This window comes from Triturus cristatus, chromosome 3_1, assembly GCF_964204655.1.
Source record: "Triturus cristatus chromosome 3_1, aTriCri1.1, whole genome shotgun sequence".
Classification (NCBI taxonomy): Eukaryota; Metazoa; Chordata; class Amphibia; order Caudata; family Salamandridae; genus Triturus; species Triturus cristatus.
Window position 1 is genome coordinate 367,060,055 of NC_140583.1, and position 24,580 is coordinate 367,084,634.

Genomic DNA, 24,580 nt, shown 5'->3' on the forward strand with positions numbered 1-24,580 from the left:
GCAAACAATTTACGCTCTTTGTTACAGAACGCGAAGGTACTGCTTTGTCAGTACTCACACAGGAACAAGCAGGATCACACAAACCGTGTGCTTATTTTTCTAGTACATTAGATCCCGTAGCTCAGGCTCTGCCTGCGTGCCTGAAATCAGTGGCAGCAACAGCTTTAGCAATTAGACAAAGCGATGCCATAGTGTTAGGACACCAATTGACAGTACAAGTACCACATGCAGTAGAGGTTCTCTTGAACCGCACACAGACACAACACTTGACTATAGCACGACTCACTGGTTACGAGTTAACATTGTTTCAGCCACATATAGAAATCAGACGTTGTAGTACATTGAATCCTGCTACACTGTTACCAGTAAACGGAACAGACCCACTTGCACATGATTGTATTGAAGTTATCACTATCACGACGAAACCTAGACAAGACTTGACAGATGTCCCATTGTCAGATCCAGACCTGACGTTGTATGTAGATGGTTCATGTATGAGAACAAGTACAGGAGAGTTAGTGGCCGCGTATGCAGTCACAACAGACACTGAAGTCATTGAAACAAATCGTATTAATACCTTGTCAGCTCAAGCAGCAGAGCTCATCGCTCTGACACAAGCCTGTATTCAAGCTACGAATAAGAAAGTCAACATATATACTGATTCACGTTATGCATTCGGAGTTGTACATGACTTCGGCGTGCTGTGGCGAGAGAGAGGTTATTTAACTTCCCACGGTACCCACATCCAGCACGGACCCCTTATTCATGCCTTACTAGATGCAATACATCTACCTACTGCAATATCAATTATGAAATGTAAAGCTCATACGAAAGTTACTGATATCATTTCCCAAGGCAATGATTTAGCTGACAGAACAGCTAAACAGACTGCTCAAACCCACACGTCTGACATGACAAAGACAATAGTTCCGACACCAACACATTGCATGACAGTTAAGGATCCCGCTCTTGACGTAATTGACATACAGACACATGCTACACCAGAAGAAATAAAGAAATGGACTGAATTAGGAGGGACCCAAACGGATCAAGGATGGATGACGAAGGAAAAATCTGTGTGGTTCCTTCCTGATTCAATGGTCCAAGTTATCATTAACACTGTACATAGTCCAGCGCACCTAGGAGAAAAAGCTATGCTAGACAGCATTCAACACATTTGGTTCAACAAACATTTACGAGCAGCAGCTAAACAAAAGGTCCGTACCTGTATGATCTGTTGTCAGTTTAACCCAGGTAAAAGCATTCCCGTAGAACAGGGTGGATTTCAGCCTCCTGATCACCCTTTTGAAGTCCTCCAGATGGATTATATCCAGATGGAACGATGTCGAGGATTCAAATACGTTCTTGTAGTTGTTTGTGCTCTTTCCCGTTGGACAGAGGCATACCCGGTTTCAGATTACACTGCCCCGACTACTGCCAAACAGTTAGTTCGAGAATTCTTCCCACGGTACGGTTTACCACGTGCTGTCTACTCAGATAACGGCCAGCCGTTCTCCTCCGAACTAATGAAACACGTTTCACTTTTGTTAGGCTATCAGTGGAGATTCCACTGTGTCCGACACCCCGAGGCAGCAGGTCTCGTGGAACGACATAATCAAACTCTGAAAATTAGATTGTCCAAAATATGTAGAGAGAAAGGTGTCGACTGGGTAGTAGCCCTACCAGTTGCACTCTTTTACATGAGAATGGTAGCGCACTCTCGAACAGGGCTATCCCCTTATGAGGTGATCTTCGGTAGACCACCAAATATGTGGGGGACGCCTATACCACGAAAAATAACTGATATTGACTGTAATATGCTGACAGATTACCTGGCTTCCTTGATGTCTGCACTACAATCTTGTCGTTCACAGGTAGCTGCAGCCTTTCCCGACAACACCGAGGTGAAACCCCATGACGTAATTCCAGGGGATCTGGTATTAGTGAGGAACTTTGATCGGAAGTCTCAGCTGGATCCTAGGTGGAAGTCGCCTCAGCTCGTATTGTTAACAACGAGGACAGCCGTGAAGATCGAAGGTCGAAAAGGCTGGATACATTCAAGTCATATCAAGAAATTTCATGGACTACCATCCGATAAAGAGACTAAACCCTGTATTACCTCAAAGACAGACTCAAAGCTTCCTTTGGTTGAACAAAATAACTCAGAACAATATAGACTAAAACTTAGGTCTAACAAGTCAGGCAATTTGATTGTTTAAGTCCTCTCCAAGGTGAATCGGTCGAATTTGTCTCTGACATGTATCCCTTAGACCTGTATAGAGAAAGAAACAGAAGGATAAAGTTGAAACGACATGCGTACTGTAAATCACTGCGTAGTCATTGCACAGTGACGTTATTAATTTTGTTTTTCTTATGTCTTTTAATAATTACTGCAAGTATATTGTTGCACACATATTATCCTATTTCTAGACATGTTTACAATATTACTGCTGAACATTCTTTTAGTGAATTTCCCCCGCATGAGTTGTCATATAGATTTGCGCTGCACAACAACACTTTTATTAGTATGTTACATCATTCCCATCAGGTTAGCAATGCTACAAATTGTTGGATATGTGGCCGACTCCCTCCCTATCAGAACTATCAAGGAATTCTGCCTCTCTTCCCATATCCGTTCACACACAATGGCTCCTGTGGAGCATGGTTTAGTTTAATTAATTCCCAAGATTCGAATTCCGCAGTTTATCAAGACAACTGGGTATGGGGAAACCTGCACTTAGTTTTACTCAAAGTCTGCCACCCCAACAAGGAGGGACTTCCCAAAAGAACAGGAACTGATCTAGAAAATGAAGTGTATGGATTAGGTAATTTTACACTCAATCTCTTGATCTTGAATGTTGAATCTGAAGCTGCCCCAATTTTGCCCGCTATGTCAGTATTTCCAGTTAAAGGTGAATTATGCATAAGAAAGAATGGCTCTATACACATGGGCCACAGTAAATGCACCACTGTAATAGAATTCAGTGATCAAGGCAAGTCTACATTTAAAGCTTCCCGCCATTCCTACTTCATATGTGGTCAGACGGCATACATACGTTTGCCACTAGATTGGGATGGTACCTGCTACATCGGATTCCTTTTGCCACCTGTTTTCCTAGCTCCTCCTGATTATCACAGAAATACTCATTTAGTACACAATAGAGAAAGGAGAGATCTCCCAATAGTCGATTACACTGAGACAGCATGGGAAAAATACACAGATTTCAATAAAGGTCTTTTTCCCTATATAGGTACAGTTACCAATAGTAAGCTGATACGTAGATTAACCAGAACCCTTGAAGCAGTAGTGAACGAAACTATCTCCGCCTTAGGCAATTTAACAGAAGAGCAGTCTGCTATGCGGATTGTTGTGCTTCAAAATCGTCTTGTCCTTGACGTCATCCTGGCCGATAGGGGCGGAGCTTGTAGGGTCATCGGATCAAGCTGTTGCATTTTCATACCAGAAAATTCGCCATCTGTATATAAAGCCATAACTCGCCTTCATAAGATTGTAAGCCAGATACACCAGAATCCAGGCACCTGGACTTGGTCCGGTTGGTTTTGGAGTGTATTATCTACCTTTGGATGGAAGGTCCTATCCTTCCTAGGTTGGCTTTCTCATACTATTCAGTTGCTGCTTATGTCTACAATGTGGACCAGCGATCTGTGGTCTGTGTGCCACATCGTGTATTCCACCACCAAGATTTCATTCATCACGGAAGAAGAAAGAAGAACAAATGATGCTATATGAACAGATCGATGGATTAATGAAGATTGATATCTCTTGACGGGCAAGTAGGGGACAAGGAGGGAATGTGGAAATATGGATTTTTCTGGTCAGTTATGTCCCCTATCTTGGACCCCAACGGTTTCATGTATAAATCACAAGTACATGTATGTTTCCTCCAGTTCCAGTTATGAAGACGCAAACACATGTGCGTCCACCGCCAACATGTCCTCTTTCAGATCCGCCATGAATGGGCTGGATATTCTATCCCTAAGTATGAAAGGCCACCGGCTTTATATGGTTCACTTATCCCATTTTACAGTTCAGACGAGTAGGCCCTGATTCTGCCATCAAGCCTTTTCCTGCCTTCTGCCTCTGAAAGCTCCAGTCCGAGCTCGCATCTGTACCCATGAACTTTGTCCTACTCCCTGCGCGGCTAACGGTGCCTGACTCCAGCCTGTTGCCTGCCAAAAACTGTATTTCACCTTCAAGATTATCTGCTTTGCTCCGCTCCCTATCCAATGCATTCCTGTCTAGTAGTTTAAGTAAACATTCTTTCAGCTACCGAGCAAAAGGCCCGGCTTCTCTGTCTTCATGCAAGTAATTCATAGTCCTGTTACTATGAAAGATTTCGGCCCTCGCATCTAGTGTAGACACTTAGACGCTTGTACACGCACTAACAGTCAGTATAGTCAGCATAGAATAAGATTCTACTCTAAGAGACCTTTCTTTCTGGATAACACAGTTCTTTAAACATAGGATATTAGATATGATTTGGGATTAGGTTGACATAACCCCAGACTTCTGTCTCCACATGTAGAGCTAAATGTCAAGTTCCCTTCACCCCCTAGTTACACGTCAGTCACACGTCATACTGCTGCGTGCGCATCTCTGCCAAGTATTTCTGCTGACATTGCGAAATTCTTTCATGGAACCACCCATTTATGACGTCATATCCAATGACGTTCTTTAGTTACACCCAGTTACACCCATTTTTTGCTACGCATGTATGTCTTATCTTTGCTATCAATTGTTACGCCTCCTCCATCTGTTTTACTGTAATGCCTTTTGTATTAAAATGATTACCTGTCAATAAAGTTGGGTCTTCACTTCCTGAACCTTCGTGGTGATGGAATATGGAGCTCATCGATTTAAATTGATTATGGAATAAAGCCCGTTCCGAACCTCTAATACCACGGATTCTGCCTCTTATTTTTCTGAGCTATTATTATAGATTTTCCGCATCAAATTAAGTCCCGGTAATTAAATTATTTACCAATCGGGTTGAAAGTGGACTTGGGTTTGAATTGCGTTGAGCCAGGCGTGTCCACTTTGGGAAAGGGATCACTCTCAATAGATCCATCCACCAAGCCTTCCTCAAGTAGTTCATATAGATTGTGCATCAAGTTGTAATCACTGACTGTAATAATGGGCGGGCTAGAAATTTCTGAAGATGCCTCAATACGTGTGACTTTATGTTCAGTTTTGTTCAATTTGTGAAACTTGCGTAATTTGAGCTTGCGTGTATACTTGTACAAGTCAATGCGTACTTGTGCATAATTAAAATCATTGTCAGGGCAGTACGATAGACCAAGAGCTAAGATCTTTTCTTCATTATTAGTGAGCTTCATGTCAGAGAGGTTGATGATCGATAGAGGGTCATTAGTGGAACAATTCATTTGCGGTTCCATTTCCTCTGTGGCTTTTTGTATTGAGATTTGCCTCCGCTGTTTGATTTTGCGGCATTGCCTTTGTTCATGACGCTTGATGTTGATCCTTTCATTTCTTTTTGATTTTGCGAGCGAGGTCTTAGGGTTTGTCGTCTGTCCTGGCGCAGGCAGTCGACTTCCTGCGCCAGTGAGTTTTGTAAATTCCAACCTCGAGCTTGTGGAGGCTTGTTCGTTTTCTGATTCGCTGCCTGGCACCGAGCTCAAATCAAACCTAGATTTTGAAGATTGAACAATGTCCCTTGTGTCTGCTAGAGCTGGCAGTTTTTGTACAGGTTTACTCAATTTCTGAAGGAAATCAAATTTTTGGGCAGATGTAAATATTTGACCATTCTGATAATCTAATTTGTCCCTCTGGAACTTCAAAGCTTTACGCTTCTTAATGATGGCTTCTTCTTTTAATAAATGTACAAGCATCTCATCAAGTATTTTTTCTCCAAATCAGGGGCCCCCATTTTGGTTATTTCCTCATTTAGCTCATCTATTTTAGATTGTAATGCAATGCGATCGCTTTCCGCATACTTCACCAGAATTCTTACTAATTTGCAAGATGATTCCAAATAACATTCCGCCCACTCGGCCAACATGTTGGGGTCAGGATTTTCCTAATTTGCCGCCAACATGATGCCCAATCCCCGTGGGATACGTCCCACCTCCAAATAACGTGAAAGTGACCGATGCTCCCACCACTTGGATTGTTCAGTGCGCATTGCTTTTTCCAGTTTTTAAAAAGTTCTTTCAAATCAGAACTCCCCGTTTTGACAACTTCCGAATGTACATTTAACACAGGTGACTGGAGAGTCATTAAACATTTCGGCTGCCGCCTCCTCGCGGGTCCTCACAGCGTTGGTGGCCATGGTGCGATGTGTTTGGTATGGATTAAAGTGATGCGAAGAGGCTAGTAAACTAAGTAGCACTGGCCACGCAACAGACACACTTCTTCACCGGACTAATTAGCCAATATTCCTACCTTCGCAGTCTTCCTGGCAGCGCTCGGTTCCTTTGATACGAGCACAATTACCTTTGGCTGTCGGTAAAGAACAATCAGGCTGTCCAGGGGCTGCTGCGGCTGAACCGTTTAGGAATAAGAGATGCTTCCGGGTCACCAGAAGGTAGCTTCCTGCCGCTCGGCCCTTGGTTGAAGAAGGGGTCCGTGAAACACTGAAGAAGCAAATCGATAAAATTTGATACAGTAGACTCCGTCTGGAACTCCCAAATTAATCCGGGAAAGATGAACACGGACCCAGAGTTTAAGTGCAAAGTTGTTTTTTACATCCAAAAACAACGCACTGCTGCCATGACACGTTTCGGCCTTCAGGAGGCCTTGTTCACATGACGTTGTTACAGGAAACCACAAATTTAAAGTGACAGTGCAATATCATGTGTAAGGTTAGGCAGATGAACATAGAAAAAATATTTAACTTGATTCCTCATATCCATACAGTACCAAACACTAAAAATGCTGTAAAAGTAAATGTGCCAACATTGACATGTAAACAAGGTATATAATGAGCATGAGAATGTGCAGATACGCAAATATCAATGTGATCCGGTCAACACATATTATTAGAGCTAAAATCTCATGTGTAGCCCCGAATAGGTAAACAAATATGTAGTTTCACCTCGATGGTACATAGTGCAAATTGGCAGGTCATAGCAATAATAAATTGTGCAAATACGCATAATGTTAACACACCATCGATGTTTTTCGAAAACAGTGTGTATTTACATAAAAAGCCATGCTTTTTAAGATAGTTTCATTAGTATTGCATTGTCCACTTAGGGGTTCGTCCTTTGGCTGTGTTGGGAGTGCTGTCCCGGTTGCCTGTTCTTTTCCAGCTGCTAACTCACCGCCTCGCGGCCCCCGCTCCGCGGGAGCCGCTCGCAGGCTCAAGACTGTGTCAGGGTCCTGGTTTTTTTGGTCCCCTGTTGTGCATAGGAGCACCAACGCGTCTACTGCAACCACCTCGCAACACACAAGCTCAGAGGCGGGACTGCGAGGACCAGCCTGCTGAGCGGCGCTGATCGGCCGCAGCTGGTCCTCTTCCCGCCCCCTCCACCTGTTTAAAACCTCACGGAGACTGTGCTGCTTGGGTTCGTCCTTTGGCTGTGTTGGGAGTGCTGTCCCGGTTGCCTGTTCTTTTCCAGCTGCTAACTCACCGCCTCGCGGCCCCCGCTCCGCGGGTGCCGCTCACAGGCTCAAGACTGTGTCAGGGTCCTGGTTTTTTTGGTCCCCTGTTGTGCATAGGAGCACCAACGCGTCTACTGCAACCACCTCGCAACACACAAGCTCAGAGGCGGGACTGCGAGGACCAGCCTGCTGAGCGGCGCTGATCGGCCGCAGCTGGTCCTCTTCCCGCCCCCTCCACCTGTTTAAAACCTCACGGAGACTGTGCTGCTTGGGTTCGTCCTTTGGCTGTGTTGGGAGTGCTGTCCCGGTTGCCTGTTCTTTTCCAGCTGCTAACTCACCGCCTCGCGGCCCCCGCTCCGCGGGTGCCGCTCACAGGCTCAAGACTGTGTCAGGGTCCTGGTTTTTTTGGTCCCCTGTTGTGCATAGGAGCACCAACGCGTCTACTGCAACCACCTCGCAACACACAAGCTCAGAGGCGGGACTGCGAGGACCAGCCTGCTGAGCGGCGCTGATCGGCCGCAGCTGGTCCTCTTCCCGCCCCCTCCACCTGTTTAAAACCTCACGGAGACTGTGCTGCTTGGGTTCGTCCTTTGGCTGTGTTGGGAGTGCTGTCCCGGTTGCCTGTTCTTTTCCAGCTGCTAACTCACCGCCTCGCGGCCCCCGCTCCGCGGGAGCCGCTCGCAGGCTCAAGACTGTGTCAGGGTCCTGGTTTTTTTGGTCCCCTGTTGTGCATAGGAGCACCAACGCGTCTACTACAACCACCTCGCAACACACAAGCTCAGAGGCGGGACTGCGAGGACCAGCCTGCTGAGCGGCGCTGAGCGGCCGCAGCTGGTCCTCTTCCCGCCCCCTCCTGTCACTCCCCTTGATAATCTGCCAAAGCCACGCGCACGCGGGACGCGCGCGGGGCAAGGGCCGGGGCGAAGACCGGGCAAAGAGCGGGCCGTTTGAGGCCGTTCGAGGACATAGAGGACTGGCCTGGCCCACCCCCCTTGGTTCTTGTTATCTGACTCGTCCCTTTTCCACCAGTAAGTACATTGTGGGTACTGCAATTCAAATATATCATGAGTACACGGGGCAGTCGCAGTAAAACTGCAATGGGGCTGAGTAAGCCCAGCGGGACATTGGATGATTTCCTTGTTAATACTAATCTAGCAATTGATGCTGAAATCACTAAAATGCAGAAGAGGGTGTCAGTTGAGCTTGACGCGGCACGTAGGCTTTCCCAGACCTTTGCTAACTCTAAAAAATCTTCCCTAGGGAAAATCGCGTCTGCTGCATCTCCACAACATGCTTCTTGCCCTCCCCCACTGATAATCCATGCCGATGTTCACCATGCTCCCCCCACCTCTTTCCCTTCCATTAGAGTCTATACCCACCTTAACTACTGTGCCCCCCAAAACTTTCGAGGGAATCGCGCCCACTGGACCTGGAACTGCCATTGTCTTGTCGGATAGCCCTGACCCCCCTGACCTTTCTCCCCCAGTAGCAAAAAATAAAAACAAAGATGGCCCAACTCTAAAAAAGAAAAACAATGTAAGATCTGCTTATGCCTGCAAAAAAGAAAAAAATTGCAAGGTTGCAGTTCTTTAATAATAGGCGAACACTACCCACCACTGGGGAGACCATACAAGCGCCAAATTTGGTTAACCATCTAATAGGGGGGGACAGGGAACACAGCAATCTTAACGTAGTCCTTGACCCTATTCAAGGGCCTCTCTCCACATATGGTGAGAAACCCAAAGAGGGAGGGCAAAGTGAGCCAGGGAGGGATAGAGACAAGGGGGGTGATGACGAAGATTTTCTTAAGATAGTCTGGGGTACATTAAAACAATTACTGTCACCTCTGGAACTCAGACTCTTTCGTATCGAGAATAATCTCCTCGAGATGGATAAGACCTTAGTCTCCCTGGCCACCCTTAGCCTAAAACAACTGGAAGCAACTTATCCTCATATTGCTGAGAGTACTCCTCAGGAGAATGACGATGGTATTCACCTGGCTCCAGAAACTAACGTTAGTTCCCTTGCCCCTGAAATGCTACCTCCGGTCTTGTCCCTACCCCCACCAAAGCCAGCCCCAATACCCAAACCCCGCTCTAAGCCAATCGTTCCCTTTCCCCTAATACCAAAAATCCCAATACCAGTGGCAAAAGGCCCCGAGAACCAGACCTTACCCAACCCTATCCCTAAGGCCGCCCACAAGCCCAATAAGACTAATATCCCCCCTACTGCGCGCATAACCAACCAGTACCATGGCCGCCAGAACTTTCGTGGGGGCTACATTGATCTTCCTCCTGACGCCGGGCCCTACGTCGTCATACTGGCTGGTGTACCACCACTTGACCCGCTTTCTATGGAGACCCAGTGGTCCCTAAAGAATAAGGTGATTCACTGGCTCAACATCAATAGACAGCTCCCCAATACTGTTAGGACTAGGGTTCTAATGGTTAGGAGAGTGCCATGGGTGGGTCGTACCCATAAATCCATCCTTGGAGACTGCATAGTGGTCTCATTTGCAGACCCTCACACAGCCCAGCATATCACTATATGGGATTCACAGGATACTGACCAATCTATTGTCACCAGACCCCTCACCTTTTTCTATCCTCCAAAACAGACTGTTGAGCCACCTGGGGCTTGGTCAATAGCCCACAATCGTAGATGGAAAGGACATGGGGATGGTTGGCAACCCTTTAACAACTGGTGGGAAGGAGCACCCACTATGAATAGGTTTGAATGTCTGGATCAGGTGGATTGACTGGGAATTAGTGTCGCTCCAATCCTTACCAATGCCCAAAATCCCCTAACGGAAACTGTCCCGAGTGAAAAATTAATGCCCATACCCCAAGTTCCAAGCCACATTGGGATAGACCTAAACCCCCCTGAACAGCACCCTCTTACTGCACAGGTCAAACTACAGGCAGACCTTGCACACCTGCAAGTTCGGATAGGCACAACGGGGAATGCAGGGCATCATCCACAGGAAATTAGAAACCCAATGCACTCTCTCCTTTCTTGGAATGTTGCAGGCCTCGGTAGTAAGATCACCCACAAACCTTGGCTGGAGATTGTGCAGAAGTATGGCATCCTATGCCTACAAGAAACCTGGCTTATAGAGGAAGTGCACATGTTGGGCTACCGAACCTTCCATTCCCCAGCTGTGCCATCAGCCCAGGGTCGCAACAAGGGGGGCTTGTGCACATACATATCTAACGTAGGGGATGTAAAAGTTTGCGATTTCCAATTCAATCAGTACTTCCAAATCATACTACTTAAATGGGGCACTTCGCAAAAGGTGATTCTTGTGAATTTTTATAATAATTTGCCAATTAGTGAGGTGGAATCAAATTTGAATATTATGATCCATCATATTCACAAACTGAGAGATCAAGGTTCGGGGGATCACATAATGTTGTGGGTGGGTGACTTCAATTGTTCCGTCTGTCCGTCTTCTGAGCTAGGTTTGTGCGGCCTGTCAGATCTCGGGGAGGACGGTCCTCTGCACTTCTCCCACACCAACATGGGGTCTCTTCTTAACAATGTCATATTTACCTTTGACCTCACCTTTATTAACCAGGCATGCTCCCCCCCGGTTCCCTTTGCCCCAACGTACAATGGAAGAGGTTGTAAATCCACAATCGATTTTGCCTTTATCACCCACCTATCCTGACTTTATAACCTTCTGGGAAACAGGGGATGACCCCATGAGCGATCATTATCCCATCACCTTCGGGGTAAATCTCATGGAGGGCAAAGTAAAGGAACCTAGTAGGGTTCTATATCCATTTGAGGTTACCCTATCTAAGACCAATGGGTATGTAATTAAATGGGAGAAAATGAACCCAACATCCTTCTTTCAAAACTTCCTATCCTCTTGCTCCACGGACATACTTGCCTGCTTAGAGGAAGATACTGACCCAAAGAGCATCATGGTTGCTTTTTCTAACATTCAGCGCCATATAAAAAATGCACTGACTAGGAACTGCAAAGACAAGGGGAGGCATACTCGTGGGTGGTTTGACTCTAGATGTACATCTACACTGAAAATCTTAAAGAAAGCTTTGTCTGCCGACCCAAAAGATAGAGTTCAAATTCGTCAAGCGAGATACGATTATAAGCTGGCAATTAAACAGCGGAGGGCGAAACTGAAGCAGGAGGCCTGGGAAGCTTTGGGGGAAGCCGCCAGGAATAAGGACAGCAATGCCTTCTGGAAAGTCATAAGATCTGTTTATAACTCAAAAGACAGAGATAATTCTGTAGAAGTGGCTATAACGGCCGAGCTCTGGGTAGAACATTATGGTAATCTTTATTCCAACAACACACAGGGTAATGCCCCAAACCCATGCAAGGTGAATTCACCCCCAGATAGCATAATTCAGGATAACCACCTAACTGTCTCCCCAGCACCTCCTTACCCTATTGAACTGGTATTTACCACATTAGAAGTGGAAGATGCCCTTAGAGAAAGTCCTTTAGGTAAAGCCCCCGGCCCTGACTACACCCCAGTGGATCTCTATAAATCAGAACCGGACTTCTGGGTTCCCTTGTTAACCAATGTATTAAATATGGGAAATAAATGCGGTTTTATTACCACCTGGTCGGACGCAATCGTAGTCCCCATATTTAAAAAAGGGAATAGGGACGACCCGGCTTGTTACCGTCCAATATCGCTATTGGACGGACTCATGAAAGTTGCTGGCAGGATTGTCCTTAAGAGGATACAACACTGGGAAGAAGAGAAGAAGGTTATCTCGGAGTTCCAATATGGGTTCCGAAAGGGACTAGGGACATTGGAGCAATCCCTAAACTTGTCCCTATTAGTCTCTAAATATACGCAGGCCAAAAAAGGGGACCTATTTGTTACCTTTGTCGACCTCCGCTCCGCATTCGATTGCGTGGACCATGCGATGCTCTGGTCGACACTGGAAGACATCGGGGTGGACTCAGCTATCCTCACATTTATCAAAGAACTATATAGAGAAGCGGGGGCCAGAGTAAGATTTGGGACCCAGGGGCAATGTTCACAGAAATTTGCCATAAACAGAGGGGTGAGGCAAGGCTGCATACTGGCGCCCTTGCTTTTCACATTTTACATAAACTCTATCGCTGAAAGCTTAATAACTCTGTCAAGCGATTATCTGGCTGTTAATGGTAGGCCTGTACCCATTCTTTTATATGCCGATGACGCGGCAATTATGTCTAGGACAAAAGTAGGTTTGCAGAGAGCAGTAAATGAATTTTCATCCTACATGGGTAAAAGAAATTTAAAGGTGAACATTTCCAAAACTTTCTCCATGCCCTGCTCCCAAAAAAACAACAGACCATCATGCTCAATATATTTAGATCAGCAAAAGATTGCCATCACAGACACTTTTTGCTATTTGGGCATTGTGTTTGACAGGTGGGGAAGGTGGAAACACGCAGTGTCAGCTAGGAAACTCGCCTTTAGCCGTGCCATAGGTGCTTTAAGAACCTTTGCAGCCAAAATTGGGGGTAAACCCATTCAAGAAATGTTACAGATCTACCGGGCAAAGTGTATAGCTACGGCCACATATGGCGCAGGTCTCTGGGGTTTCGAGAATGTGTCCTCATTACAAACTTGCGAGAATATTTTCATCTGTTACTTACTAGGTGTGTCCAAAACCACGTCGACTTTTATGACTCACATTGAGACTGGCGTCAAATACCTTAGCGACATCATAAAAATATCACCTTGTTTGCTCTGGCATAAGATTTGGACCACAGAGGAGTGCAAATTGAATAGAAATCTCATAAAAGACTGCATGGCTTTGGACGGTGTAGCAAAAGTCAAGTGGCTGCGATACGTACAAACGATGTTTTCTAACATTGGACACTCTGAATTTTACGACGAACCAGAGACCCTACAAACCTTGACTAGACCGGCCCTTAAAAAACTATTATCTATACACTTAGAGAGTGCTAGATGGGACACTGAGAAACTTAAAGGCACAACCCTGAGCTATCAGCAAATCACCCCTACTGAAGGCCTACAATCTTACCTTGGGATTGAAAAAGCACCCTATGCTCGCATGCTTTTAACTAGGCTGCGCCTAGGGATTTTCTTCCGCTTGGTCACTTTGCCGAAACAGAATGACTGGGCCTCATTGAAATTAATATGTCCATGCGACGACCATTCAACACAAAGTAACATTCACATCATGTTCTTTTGTAATCTGTATACCAGCCCGAGGAAATTATTTCTTCTACCTTTACTTAAACGCTGGGGGATAAGAACATGTAAACCTGCATATTTAAAATTTTTGCTTTTAGAAGACGTGGATGTCATCTTTGCTGTTTCTCGCTTCTTAATGTCAGTGATGAAATTTAGAAACTCAATGAGTTAACTAACACATGTTAATATTGACTGATTAGTGTAAAACGAGGCCCCTCATCCAAATGACTGCTGTAGATTTTAACTTTTGGAGAAATGTTTTATCCATTTTTGTAACTTTGTTCATATGAAAACTGTTCTTAAATTGTCTGCATAAATTGTATTTGTATGCTTTTATGATTTATTGATAAATCGAATAAAGCTTAAAAACGAAACGAAACACTTAGTGTGCCTATGTCAACACTGATATATAGCCCTACATAGAGAGTATCTGGGCTAGCTTGCTTCTGCTACTGGTCTCAATGAGTTTCATTTTAACGCCTTTCATTCATGACAGCAGAATGCATGATGCAATGTATTCTTCCACTTCGCATTCTTGTCCCGGGACTGACTGCTTTTTTTTTTTTTGATCCCATGTGCTTATCCACCTGTAAATAGATGCATTTCATCGCCAGGGCTAGTCGGCCCCTCCCTTAGTTTTGCATTTTCTCCTTTTATAGGTTTCCTTTTATTTCTTTTTCCTCTTTTGTTGTTTTCATTTTTAGACCACTCTACAGCTCCCCAGACAGGGCTAATGGGCTGCTTGCTTGCCACTCATTTTATCTGCACTGCGCTGCATTCTGCTTGGCCACTGCCGCTACACCAGGCGGCCATCATGGAATGCTATTATCCACATGTATGTATTTTGCCATTCCAAGATCGTCAATAAATTGGATCTAAATGTGGGAACCATGCTGGAATTTTAAGACAACGATACTCTGTGTACAGTACCATTGCAGGCACCCGCTTATATATTTAATTTTATTTGTTATTCCAAGCATATGCTCGCCAATTTTAGGCCGAAGAGTTTTTTCTTAATTCATCTTGCGTATGTGATTGAGTGTGTTTTATTGTGCAAGTAGGTCAAGGCATAAATGAGTATGTGCGCAAGGATGAGTGACTGATTTCATGTGTGCTGACTTAAAGAGTACCTAAACCGATCAATGACTGAAGAGGCACTTTCATTTATAAGCATGACCTTTATTCAACTGCCCTCGAGTTGTTCTTGTCTAATTCTAGTTTTCACTGAACAAATATTTATATTCTAAAGATGTTATTAAAATGTACTCTTTACCAAAATAAGAAATCTGCTGAATGTTCTATTTTTATTGTGACTGTGATGATTGTAATATACTCGTCCTTTAAACAACCACTTTTGATCTAGGTGCTAACTTTTCACTGAAGCTACTCTGGAGACATCAGGAATATTTCAGGGCCAAAATTTCATTTCAGGCCTTGTCCTGGGGGGCCTGAGCTTTAGGAAACACTCAGAATCACCTTTCTGATACTCCTAAATGGTCCTTCCAGATTTAAGGATCAGGGAACAATCCAGGCAATAGCCAATAAACTTTGGGGTACTCTGTGTCCTGGTTTATAGGCAATACTTGCTATCTCCTCTTTGATTTTGCTGAAGAGGACATCATGGAAAATGCCAGACAGTATCCAATAAACATTTGTCCATGTGTTGATATGGTTTGGCTCGTTGGTCCTGCATTATCAATATAATGCCTTTCACCAATTAAGTATTTTTAGGTTTATTAAAATATATTGTACATTTATTTCTTCAATATCTTCCAGTTGTTAATAGTTTGGACCAGGCTTGTCCAATGGGTAACTTGTGAGCTACTCGTAATTCTCTAACAACCTGTGAGTAGCCCAGCCTAATACTACTTGGAAGCTTTTGCTTGAATTAATATATTTATACAAAAATTGAAAAGTGTGTATTCCAACCAAAAATGTGTGTATTTTTGGAAGTTATTAAGCTAATGTTTGGGAAAAAATGTATTTCCAGAATATTTTTAAAGCTTATAAATGAGTGATAGATCATGTGACCTTCAGTGGCGGCTGCTATTTACCGTGGGGTGAGTGTGAGGGATGGAGAGTGTTCTAAATGGGAAAAAAACACACTTTCAGGCCGGCTACCCAACCGGCCTCCACCTCTCGATCTGCCCGCCGCTGCCTCTTACTCCTGGAAGCAGGAACAGGAAGCACCTAGGCTCCAAACTCCCTTAGCCAATTTCAGCGCTGCAATGCACCACTGTGATTAGTCTGAGCATCGTGGATCGGTGCTCAGGCAGGGAATGGGAGCCTGAGGCATGTTCTGCATGCAGGCTGTAATGCAGTTTTATTAAACTACTGCTCACAAAGCAGTGGGAGGATGCTCCTCCGCCTTAGCGGAGGAGCCGCCACAGGTGGCATTGAGGAGACTTATTACTAATATTATTACCTTGGTCCTCGAGCATTAGGTCTATGGCGGTTATTGATTACCTATGTAAAGGCACTCCAGATTCACAAAGTCTTTTTTACATCACTGCTGACAACCCTGCCTAATGCAGTCAGGTGAGCACTGCTGGTAGTCTTGCATAGGGTGGAACTAATGTAATCTTGTCTGATAATTTTAGAACAATTTTAGTAGCTCTGACTTTTTTTAATTTTCTTTTAACATCAGTAGCTTTTGTAATAGAAAAGCTTGGAAACGCTTGATTTAGACATACCAATAAATATTTATTAAACAGTCCCAACCAGCAAGTTTGAAGACAGGTTTTTACTGGTGAGAAGAACTTAAGCATTTACGGGTAGGTGGTCAGGGTGTGGAAAGAAACGCGTGTCACATGGGCGCAGAAGATACTGTGCACGATTTTCACCTTAAATGCGAGTCGTTCCGCCAAGGGAGTTGCTGTATGAATGGCTAGATCCACTTCAAAAAGGAAATTATCTATGGCTGCAGGCTCAATAGGTCGTGGCAGTGTGTTGGAACTTCCGTCATGAATGTTGATCCTGGAAATGTACCCCAAATTTGGAATTGCATTTGTAGTACCATCATTAAAACTGGCCCTAATTGGGGGTGTGCATCTTGTCTACTGGGAAGATGACAGACTTGTTTCAAGGGTTTGGCATTCATTCAGAAATGTGATTGAAATTATTTGATGGTCATTGCCCAGGATTCCAATAGGCATTTGTATTCCATAACAGATTTCAATAGATGTACTTTTGAGATGCAGCTACTCTAATCAAGAATACAGACATCTACTATGTCAGCAGCACATGCTGCTTATAGTGCTTATAGAATATAGGTTTGGAATCTATCTCAGACAAACCCTTGCAAAGCCTATGGGTCTTGCCTTTATGTCCCAACCTGTGGTAACACGTATGTTCGTAAATGCTATTTACATGTGGTAAATGCCCAAATATTGTTTGTTATGTAAAAGCCTATTATTTCATTATAGAATGCACTTTGTGGCAGCCGTGGCCCATGCAGGTAAGAGCGGTGGGGCGATGGGGCCCGGGGGAAAGGGGGGGATTTCGACGGACTATGACGAGGGGACAATTAAATACATTTTCTCTTGTTATCTGTCGAATTCCCCCAGCCCCCCAACCGTGCCCCACCGCTCTTACCTGGATGGGTCGCGGCTGCTTTGTAGAGAAACATCTCAGTATGCCAAACAGTCTGAAGATTGAGTTCACTTTTCAGGCATAAAATTTCCCTTAATGCATTCCTGTGGAAGCAGTTCTGGAGCGGCGGAATGATACACCAAAAAGCCAATGCCATCAAGTGAGAGAGCATTACTCCTCTGAGTGGAGCCAAAACTCACTGTATATGTGCTTTATAGAACTTTTAACAGTATGGCTTGCATCCAGCTGCACTGTCAAGTCAGACCCAAAAATCAAGTATCCGGCAGGTTTTCTTCATTTCACTCAAGGCTCAATTCCTATGCTATTTTTTCCCCCAGATTTTTCTTCTAGGAGATTGGATACTATTTTTTGTAGATCATTCTTTAGCTGCTTGGCTCTTTTAGCTTTCCAGATGTTCAGAAGGATCTTGGTGTTTTTACCAATGCTCGCTTCTTCTTTGATCAAGATTTACTAAAATCGCCAAAGCTGCTTTTTTTTTTTCCTTTGCAAGTCTTTCCTCCAGCCTTTGACCCTCTTATCGAGATATCTTGCACCGCTCAGATATGTTATCCTCTGCATGGTGGCACTTTGGCTACTGGTAGAAGCCATTCCTTCCTCAGAAGGCCTAGCATGGCACTGAAGAGACCTGCTCAGCATCCAGTCCCTAAATGGTCTTTTATGTTCATAGCAGTAAAAATGCGCAGCCTCTGGAGCGTTTCATCCAGTTAATGATAATCCTACATAACAGTCCGAAAGCTAGGATTTTTGACAATGGGTACCCTGCTTAATACTACTTCATTAAGGAAGGCTCTTGTGAAAGAGTCAGACCCTTCAAAACACTCACGCCATACACAAAGTGGTAGCATGTGATGTAGGCTCACCACACTGGTTTCAAAGTTGCAGGAGTACAAATTTATGATTAATCACATTCCAGGTGGAAAGAATTTTCGTCCAGATTGCTGGTCATGCATGGCACTTGATGATGAAGAGAACACTTCTGTTTTAGATGTTGTAAAATGTGTAGCATTGGTTGGTCTTCTAATGGGCTTGTTGAGCGTGCCAACAGAATAATTAAAGAGGGAGTGCAAACAGCTTTAGCTTCAGGATAGGATGTAGCAAAATTTACTGAACAGAAAATGTGGGCCTTTAATACTTCTCCTCACTGCACCACGGGAGTGACCCCTTTTTTATTATTGAGGGGTAGAGATGTTTATACATCTCTGTAGCCTATGAGGTTGAGTGAAAAAATGCAGGGACATTCTGAAACGGTGCTATCCAAGGATGCTATAGCTGCTAGGGTTGCTGCACAGCAGTCTGACATGAAAGCGAGGTTTGATGAGGGACATGGTAGACCGATTGATAATTTAACCACCGGTGATTGCGTTATGATCAAAAGTCTCATTAAGACGAAGAAAGGGTATTCCAAGTTTACTGCTCCTTTGCAAGTGGATAGAGTCAGCAAAGGTTCTGCACTCATTCCGGGGAAGGGTTGGTGGGACAAGAGACCGCTTGTCAAACTTGCTTCTGATCAGGTAGATATTATGTGCAAAAAGAGTGAGATGGTAAAAAATGGAGATTGGGCACAGTGGCTTCTACCCAATCCTCAGTCTTGCTTGAACACGGGAGTGGAGGTTGATACGGGGAACATCACATCCGGGGCCACAAGTACAGTTCGTGGTAGCACTTGCATGAGTTTGGCCATTTTATGAAATGCTGCTGGGGTGCAGGTGAGCAAAGACAGAACAAGGTGCAAGAGGTCTGTGAAGAGGTTGTGCGGCAAGTGGCTCATGAGGCAAATGGAAACCCTATGGACATGGCGAAGTTGGGGAAACCTAGTGCAATGATGATGTTTGATTCATGCTCGAGATTAACCATCATTCCAGACAGTCTCTGTGTGGATGTGTTTTAAAGCTAACACAAATTGAGCAGGATGGACATCTGGCCAGAATGATGTGTGGTCAGGAAATTAAAATGTGAGGATTTGTCGCCACCTCAACAGAATTGTGGTTCCAGAGAGTGTATATAAAGAAGTTGAAGATATGCCTTTTCAATTAACCAACCTACCATAGGCAGGGCAGAGCATACACACATACTCAACACCAGGATACTGTCACAGGTGATACTTCCCTTTACAAATACACATAACATATAGAGATGGAGGTCTAAAAAGGACGAATGGTTTAGAGTGTTTTTTTGTGGTGACAGAAGGGATAGCGTCTGAAATGTAGAGATGAGGTGTTGAGGATAGTAATGAACTGCATGTCCTAATAATGGCCTTGTAGATCCAGACCGAGTGATGAAATGTCCTTTTGATTGATCAGACTATAATTGGTGGTAGAGGATGGTTGATATTGAGGGGGATTAAACCCATTCCACCTTAGACAGTTCATCCCAATTTTCAAAAGCTGGCTCATGAGGAACATTTTGGGGTAGTTAAATTGAAAGAAAGTGTGAGTGTGTAGTGATTTTTGGTGGCCTGTTGTGGATTTGGATGTGAAGAGAGTGATAAGAAATTGTGTGAACTGTGCTGCCAGTGAAAGGATCCTGAAACCTTGTGTCCCACCAATGAGTTTTCAGGCTCTTCCTGAGTATCTCTGGGAAGAAGTGCCTTTTGAATTCATGGGTCTGCTACGGGTTGAGGTTGGTCTATAATATCTGTTACTCCTTATGGATTTGTTCTGAAGTTAGCCTGGGGGAATTTTGGTGACAGAGATTACCTCTGGTGTTGTCGTCCTATTTTTGGAAAATGTCTTTAGTTGACTGAGAATGGCCCACAGTTGTTTTCTGAGGATATGGAAAGGTTTTTGGTTAGGAGCTACATCCTGCACAAGAAAACCGCTCTATACCGCCCTCATTCCAGCAAAGTCGTGGAGAGGTGCAATAGAACATTAAAGGAAGAGATTCAGCTAGCAAGGATGAGTGGTATCTGAGTGAAGAAAGAGTTGGAGTTACTGGTTCACAATTACAGGTTGACTTTGCATGCCACTATGGGAGAAACCACATACCACGTTAACTCTGGCATAAATGTCACAAAATAAAGGTTAGGTGGATGTCGCAGTGGAGATCTAGGGAGCAGTCTAGTTGGAATAAGGTGAATACTCACTATAATAGGCACCATTGGGTGAAGATGAGAAGTGTGAAGTTTGGAGACTGGTTGGTTGGCGAGGGTTGTGTTGCTGGTTCAAAGTTTGCAGAGCATCTTCGCGTTGTTAAGCTGCTCCACAATGCAGTCTGAACCAGTGATGGGAAGATGTGGAATTTTGATCACTTTGGAGGGGTCGTGAAGAAGTTTGGAGGTCTGTTCTATGCTGAGAGCAGAGAGGCAAGACTTAGTGTGGGGTTGATGAGCCTGAATAGAGGCTGTATTCAGAAGCAGTCTATAAGACCTGGCTTTCTAGATAATTACATTGTGGGTTGCTGTTTGATGGATTCAACATGGTAAAAGTTTCTCCAGAGCAGTTTCATTGTTTGCTGTCTCTGCTAACTGTATCTTCCCTCTGGTATTTTTCTCTGGTTTTGTCCTTTGACTTTACAGCTTTGTTTCTGTTTTCAAAGACTGGTTTTCCTTTGCTAAAAAAGGAAAATGTGTGATGTCCTCAATTGCCCTGCGTCAGCATCTTTAAATGTGGGGACTTTCCACTGTAGAATGTGAACTCCAGAATGTTGACTTGAAGCTTGGACAGTTGGTAGTCGAGAAGTCTGTAAATGGGGTCTCCAGAATAAAGCTAGCACGCGTTTTCAGCCCACCTCATATAGTAAGCTTTGACACAACAACCTCAACCTTAGACTTATATGGTCCTCTTTGTAAGACTAGCCTACCTGTCCTCAAAATGTAAGCTGTTCCCCTTAATGTTCCAGATGATCATATCATCTACAGTTGTATGCCCAAAACCTGCTAGTTATTTCCAGTTATTTTAATTTTCTACATAACCTTACATATGCACAATTTTAGTCTCAAATCGCACCTATCCAATGTATTTACATCTTTGGCGAACACCTTAATTACATAATATTACAAATGTGCTTCACATCATTATCCTTTAAGGCCTTGGCCTTTATTATATTATTACGTTTTTCTTACATTCTTATTTAATACCACCTTTTGTTTTCTCTATTTTTGCAATCACATTTCTATCAAATTATTAATCCACCCGCTCACAATTTCTTTCTGGCACTCCCTCAGTTATCGTATGATCTCAATCATTGGTCCAAGTAGTTAGATATGTTAGACCACCCCCTCCCCCTAGCAGCTCATGATTACCTACCTTCCTCTGTTTTATTACCACCCTTGAAACGCTGCAATGTTCGCTCTTACTTCCCTCTTGCTATTTTGTTATTTTTATCTTTCTGCTCATTGTTGTATTTTTGAATTAATTTAGTAAAATATATGAAATATAAAAACATTCATGGAGTAATCAAAAGTGTCAAAGAGTAAGGGTAATTAGTGATAGGATGAGCAAAGGTCATTAAGCAATGGTTGGGATTCGTGTTATTTTGAAGGCTAAGATTAGAACTAGAGATTAGGATAAGGGCTTGGGAAAAGTTTAAATCATTGGCTATCGTAAAGGTTAGAATTATAATTAGAATTGGGTTAAATACTGGATTAGAAAGAGGGTTGAGTGTCAGAACAATGTGCCAATGTGATAAGGATTAGGGTTAAGCTGTACAGCATTGGGGAAGGAAACCACTCACCGCTATGAATAGCGTAATGGATAGTTTCAAGCCTAGGAATAAGGGCAAAGGTGGGTTTTATGAGTGTCATTTAGAGTTTATATGTGGGAGTTAATGAGAATAAATGTAGTTACAGTAAGTATTAGAAGGTAGGTTTTATGATTTACAGACCCCCCAAAAATACCAAAGTGTAAAAATGTTTTCACTAAATATCCTCTCACATGTTTGGGTTTCCTATGTAACGTATACATTTTTCAGTGTTACTCACTTAACTTTCAACCTATCTTTGTATTTATAACATAATTTTCTCAATGTATATTTGCATAATGATTTACTAATATATCATATTAAATAAATTAGTAAGATAGATCTTAATTGGGGACATGATCAAAAATAGTATCTTCTGCAATGCATAAGACGTATTTTTTTAAATCTATGTTTTTGTTTAAGTAACTTTGAAGTAGCAAACATCACATTTGTTTCTCCACATGATGAAGTATTTTCTCACTTTTTGCAGGGATCGGCATTTTTTCCACAGTCTGAATATGCTCCTCCACTCAATCCCAGTTCAGATCATCTTGTAGCTGTAAATCCTTTCGATGATCATTACAATGCACCATCAAACAGACTGTGTTCTTCCACAAATCCCTTCTTGAGATTCCCTGGTTATGTGGGATTTGGAGGTGTCAGGAGGCCAACAAATGCTATGCCCAGAAATTTGAATCCTTTGAGTAGACAGAATTTACACAGGAACCAGATTCCACAACTCTTTCAAAATTCAATGGAAATGGGTTTCAGTCAGTGCCACAACTTCAGCTCCGGTTTATACAATCAACCTGACTTTGGAAAGCCCACAGTGTTTAAAGGTTCAATCAGCCAGAATGTGCATTTGATGAATCGGCCCTTACAGCATAATTATTGTGAAAACTATGACAAGATGATGGAGCAAACACACCCTAGCCAAATCTTCAAATCCGTTATGTCATCTGTACCTTTCATTAATCCACGCTTCCATTTTCAAGTGGAAACAAAATATACTCCTCTCCATCCAGAAATTGTTAAAGATACACACAAATCTTCCAGTCAAAGGCATTACTTTTTTGAAGGAAATGATAAAAATATTAATTGCAAAACAAATTCTCATGCTCCAAAAAACCTGACAAATAAAAGCAATGATCACTTCAAAATTGTTACTAGACAGAACGCATATACTGAAATTGACATTCTTTGTAACAATGCAGACTGCATCAATGATGGTCATGCAAACGAGACAGTCTTTTCACCTAGAACAAAGACAATGGGTGCATCTTCTAAAGAAAGCATAAAAACCTCAGTCCATTCGAGGCTTTCTACCAACCCCTTCTTTGGATCTGCCTGCGTGTGTGGAATTTGTAGAGCTGAAGTAAGTGACGATGAGGATTCTCTCCTTTGTGAAGTATCCTGCTACAATTGGTTTCATCGGATTTGTACTGGCATGACTGAGGCTGCTTACAGCCTTCTTGCTGCTGAAGCTTCCGCTGTTTGGGGCTGCAATGCTTGCATGGTAACGGAGGATGTCCCTTTAACACTTCTCAAACGTACGCATGTTCTGCCAGCACTTCTTAGAAATGGTAATGATTGAGCCTGTATGCATTGTAGTAATGTTGTTTTGCATGTCTTTCACAATTTTCGGTTTTAACATATTTGCTACTTTTGATCTTCTTGACCACAGAAGTGCTTTTGTTCTACATGTTAAGCCTTCACTGGAACTTCAGGAGATTTGTGGTTGTCGGAAACGACGGTCCTTTGTAGGTGTTTCGTAAGAGAATACAATTTTTTAATTGCGACCTACTGAACAGTGACTTTCTTTCTTGCAAACAAATCTGAGAACTGTGACCGCTAATGTATTTGCATATGGTTTTCAACTCAATTGTAAATGCTCAGTTCAACAATCCATATTAAGTGGCACTTTTTACAATACAATAGATAAACATGTCCTAGAAATAGTAACCTTTGATTAACAAACTTGCAAATCGCAACATCTACATTGGAAGTTGCAGATTGCAAGGTTGTAAATAATGTTTTATATTGTTATTGTTGACATAAGAAAATAGATGTGATTCACAAAGAATTTAAAAATTTTAAGTATGCATTGTGGTGTTCACAAGCCATGCTTTTGAAAAGATAATGCACTGAAATACAAGTTTAAATAAAAAGTTGCAGACTATATAGAACAATGCATCCATATCTTTTCATCGGCATACTGCTTCTATTATTGAATATACCAAGAACCATGCTCTCCAGTTTTGGTCCACAAGGACAATCCTGTCACTCCTTGAAAAGTATCCACTAAAGCAGGCAACCACAGATGAAGAGGCTCACAGTGTTATTACCTCCCAACATTTTCATAATTCCATGAACTGATTCCTCAATGGCCAGACTGCTAGCCTTTTGCAAATAATGGAGCAAATGGCCCAGATTGCTCTCAAAATCCAACTTAGTTTAGATCGTCTTCAAAAATGTAGATCATCCTAGCTCCCAAATATTTGCATTGTCTAACC

The 24,580-nt window shown here is 43.2% G+C and overlaps 1 protein-coding gene across 2 annotated transcripts in view; it reads left to right on the forward strand.

Moving 5' to 3' along the window:
- The window catches only part of PYGO1 (pygopus family PHD finger 1), a 243,699-nt gene extending 219,408 nt beyond the window's left edge, over positions 1-24,291 (forward strand). Inside the window, exon 3 of one of the 2 annotated variants that reach the window (XM_085644137.1) lies at positions 22,558-24,291. In XM_085644137.1, the coding sequence (XP_085500263.1) occupies positions 22,558-23,661 (1,104 nt within the window). In that variant the 3' untranslated portion in view covers positions 23,662-24,291. The remainder of the gene's footprint in view (positions 1-22,557) is intronic. The other variant, XM_085644138.1, reaches the window with a different exon arrangement.
- Positions 24,292-24,580: the final 289 nt, after the last annotated feature.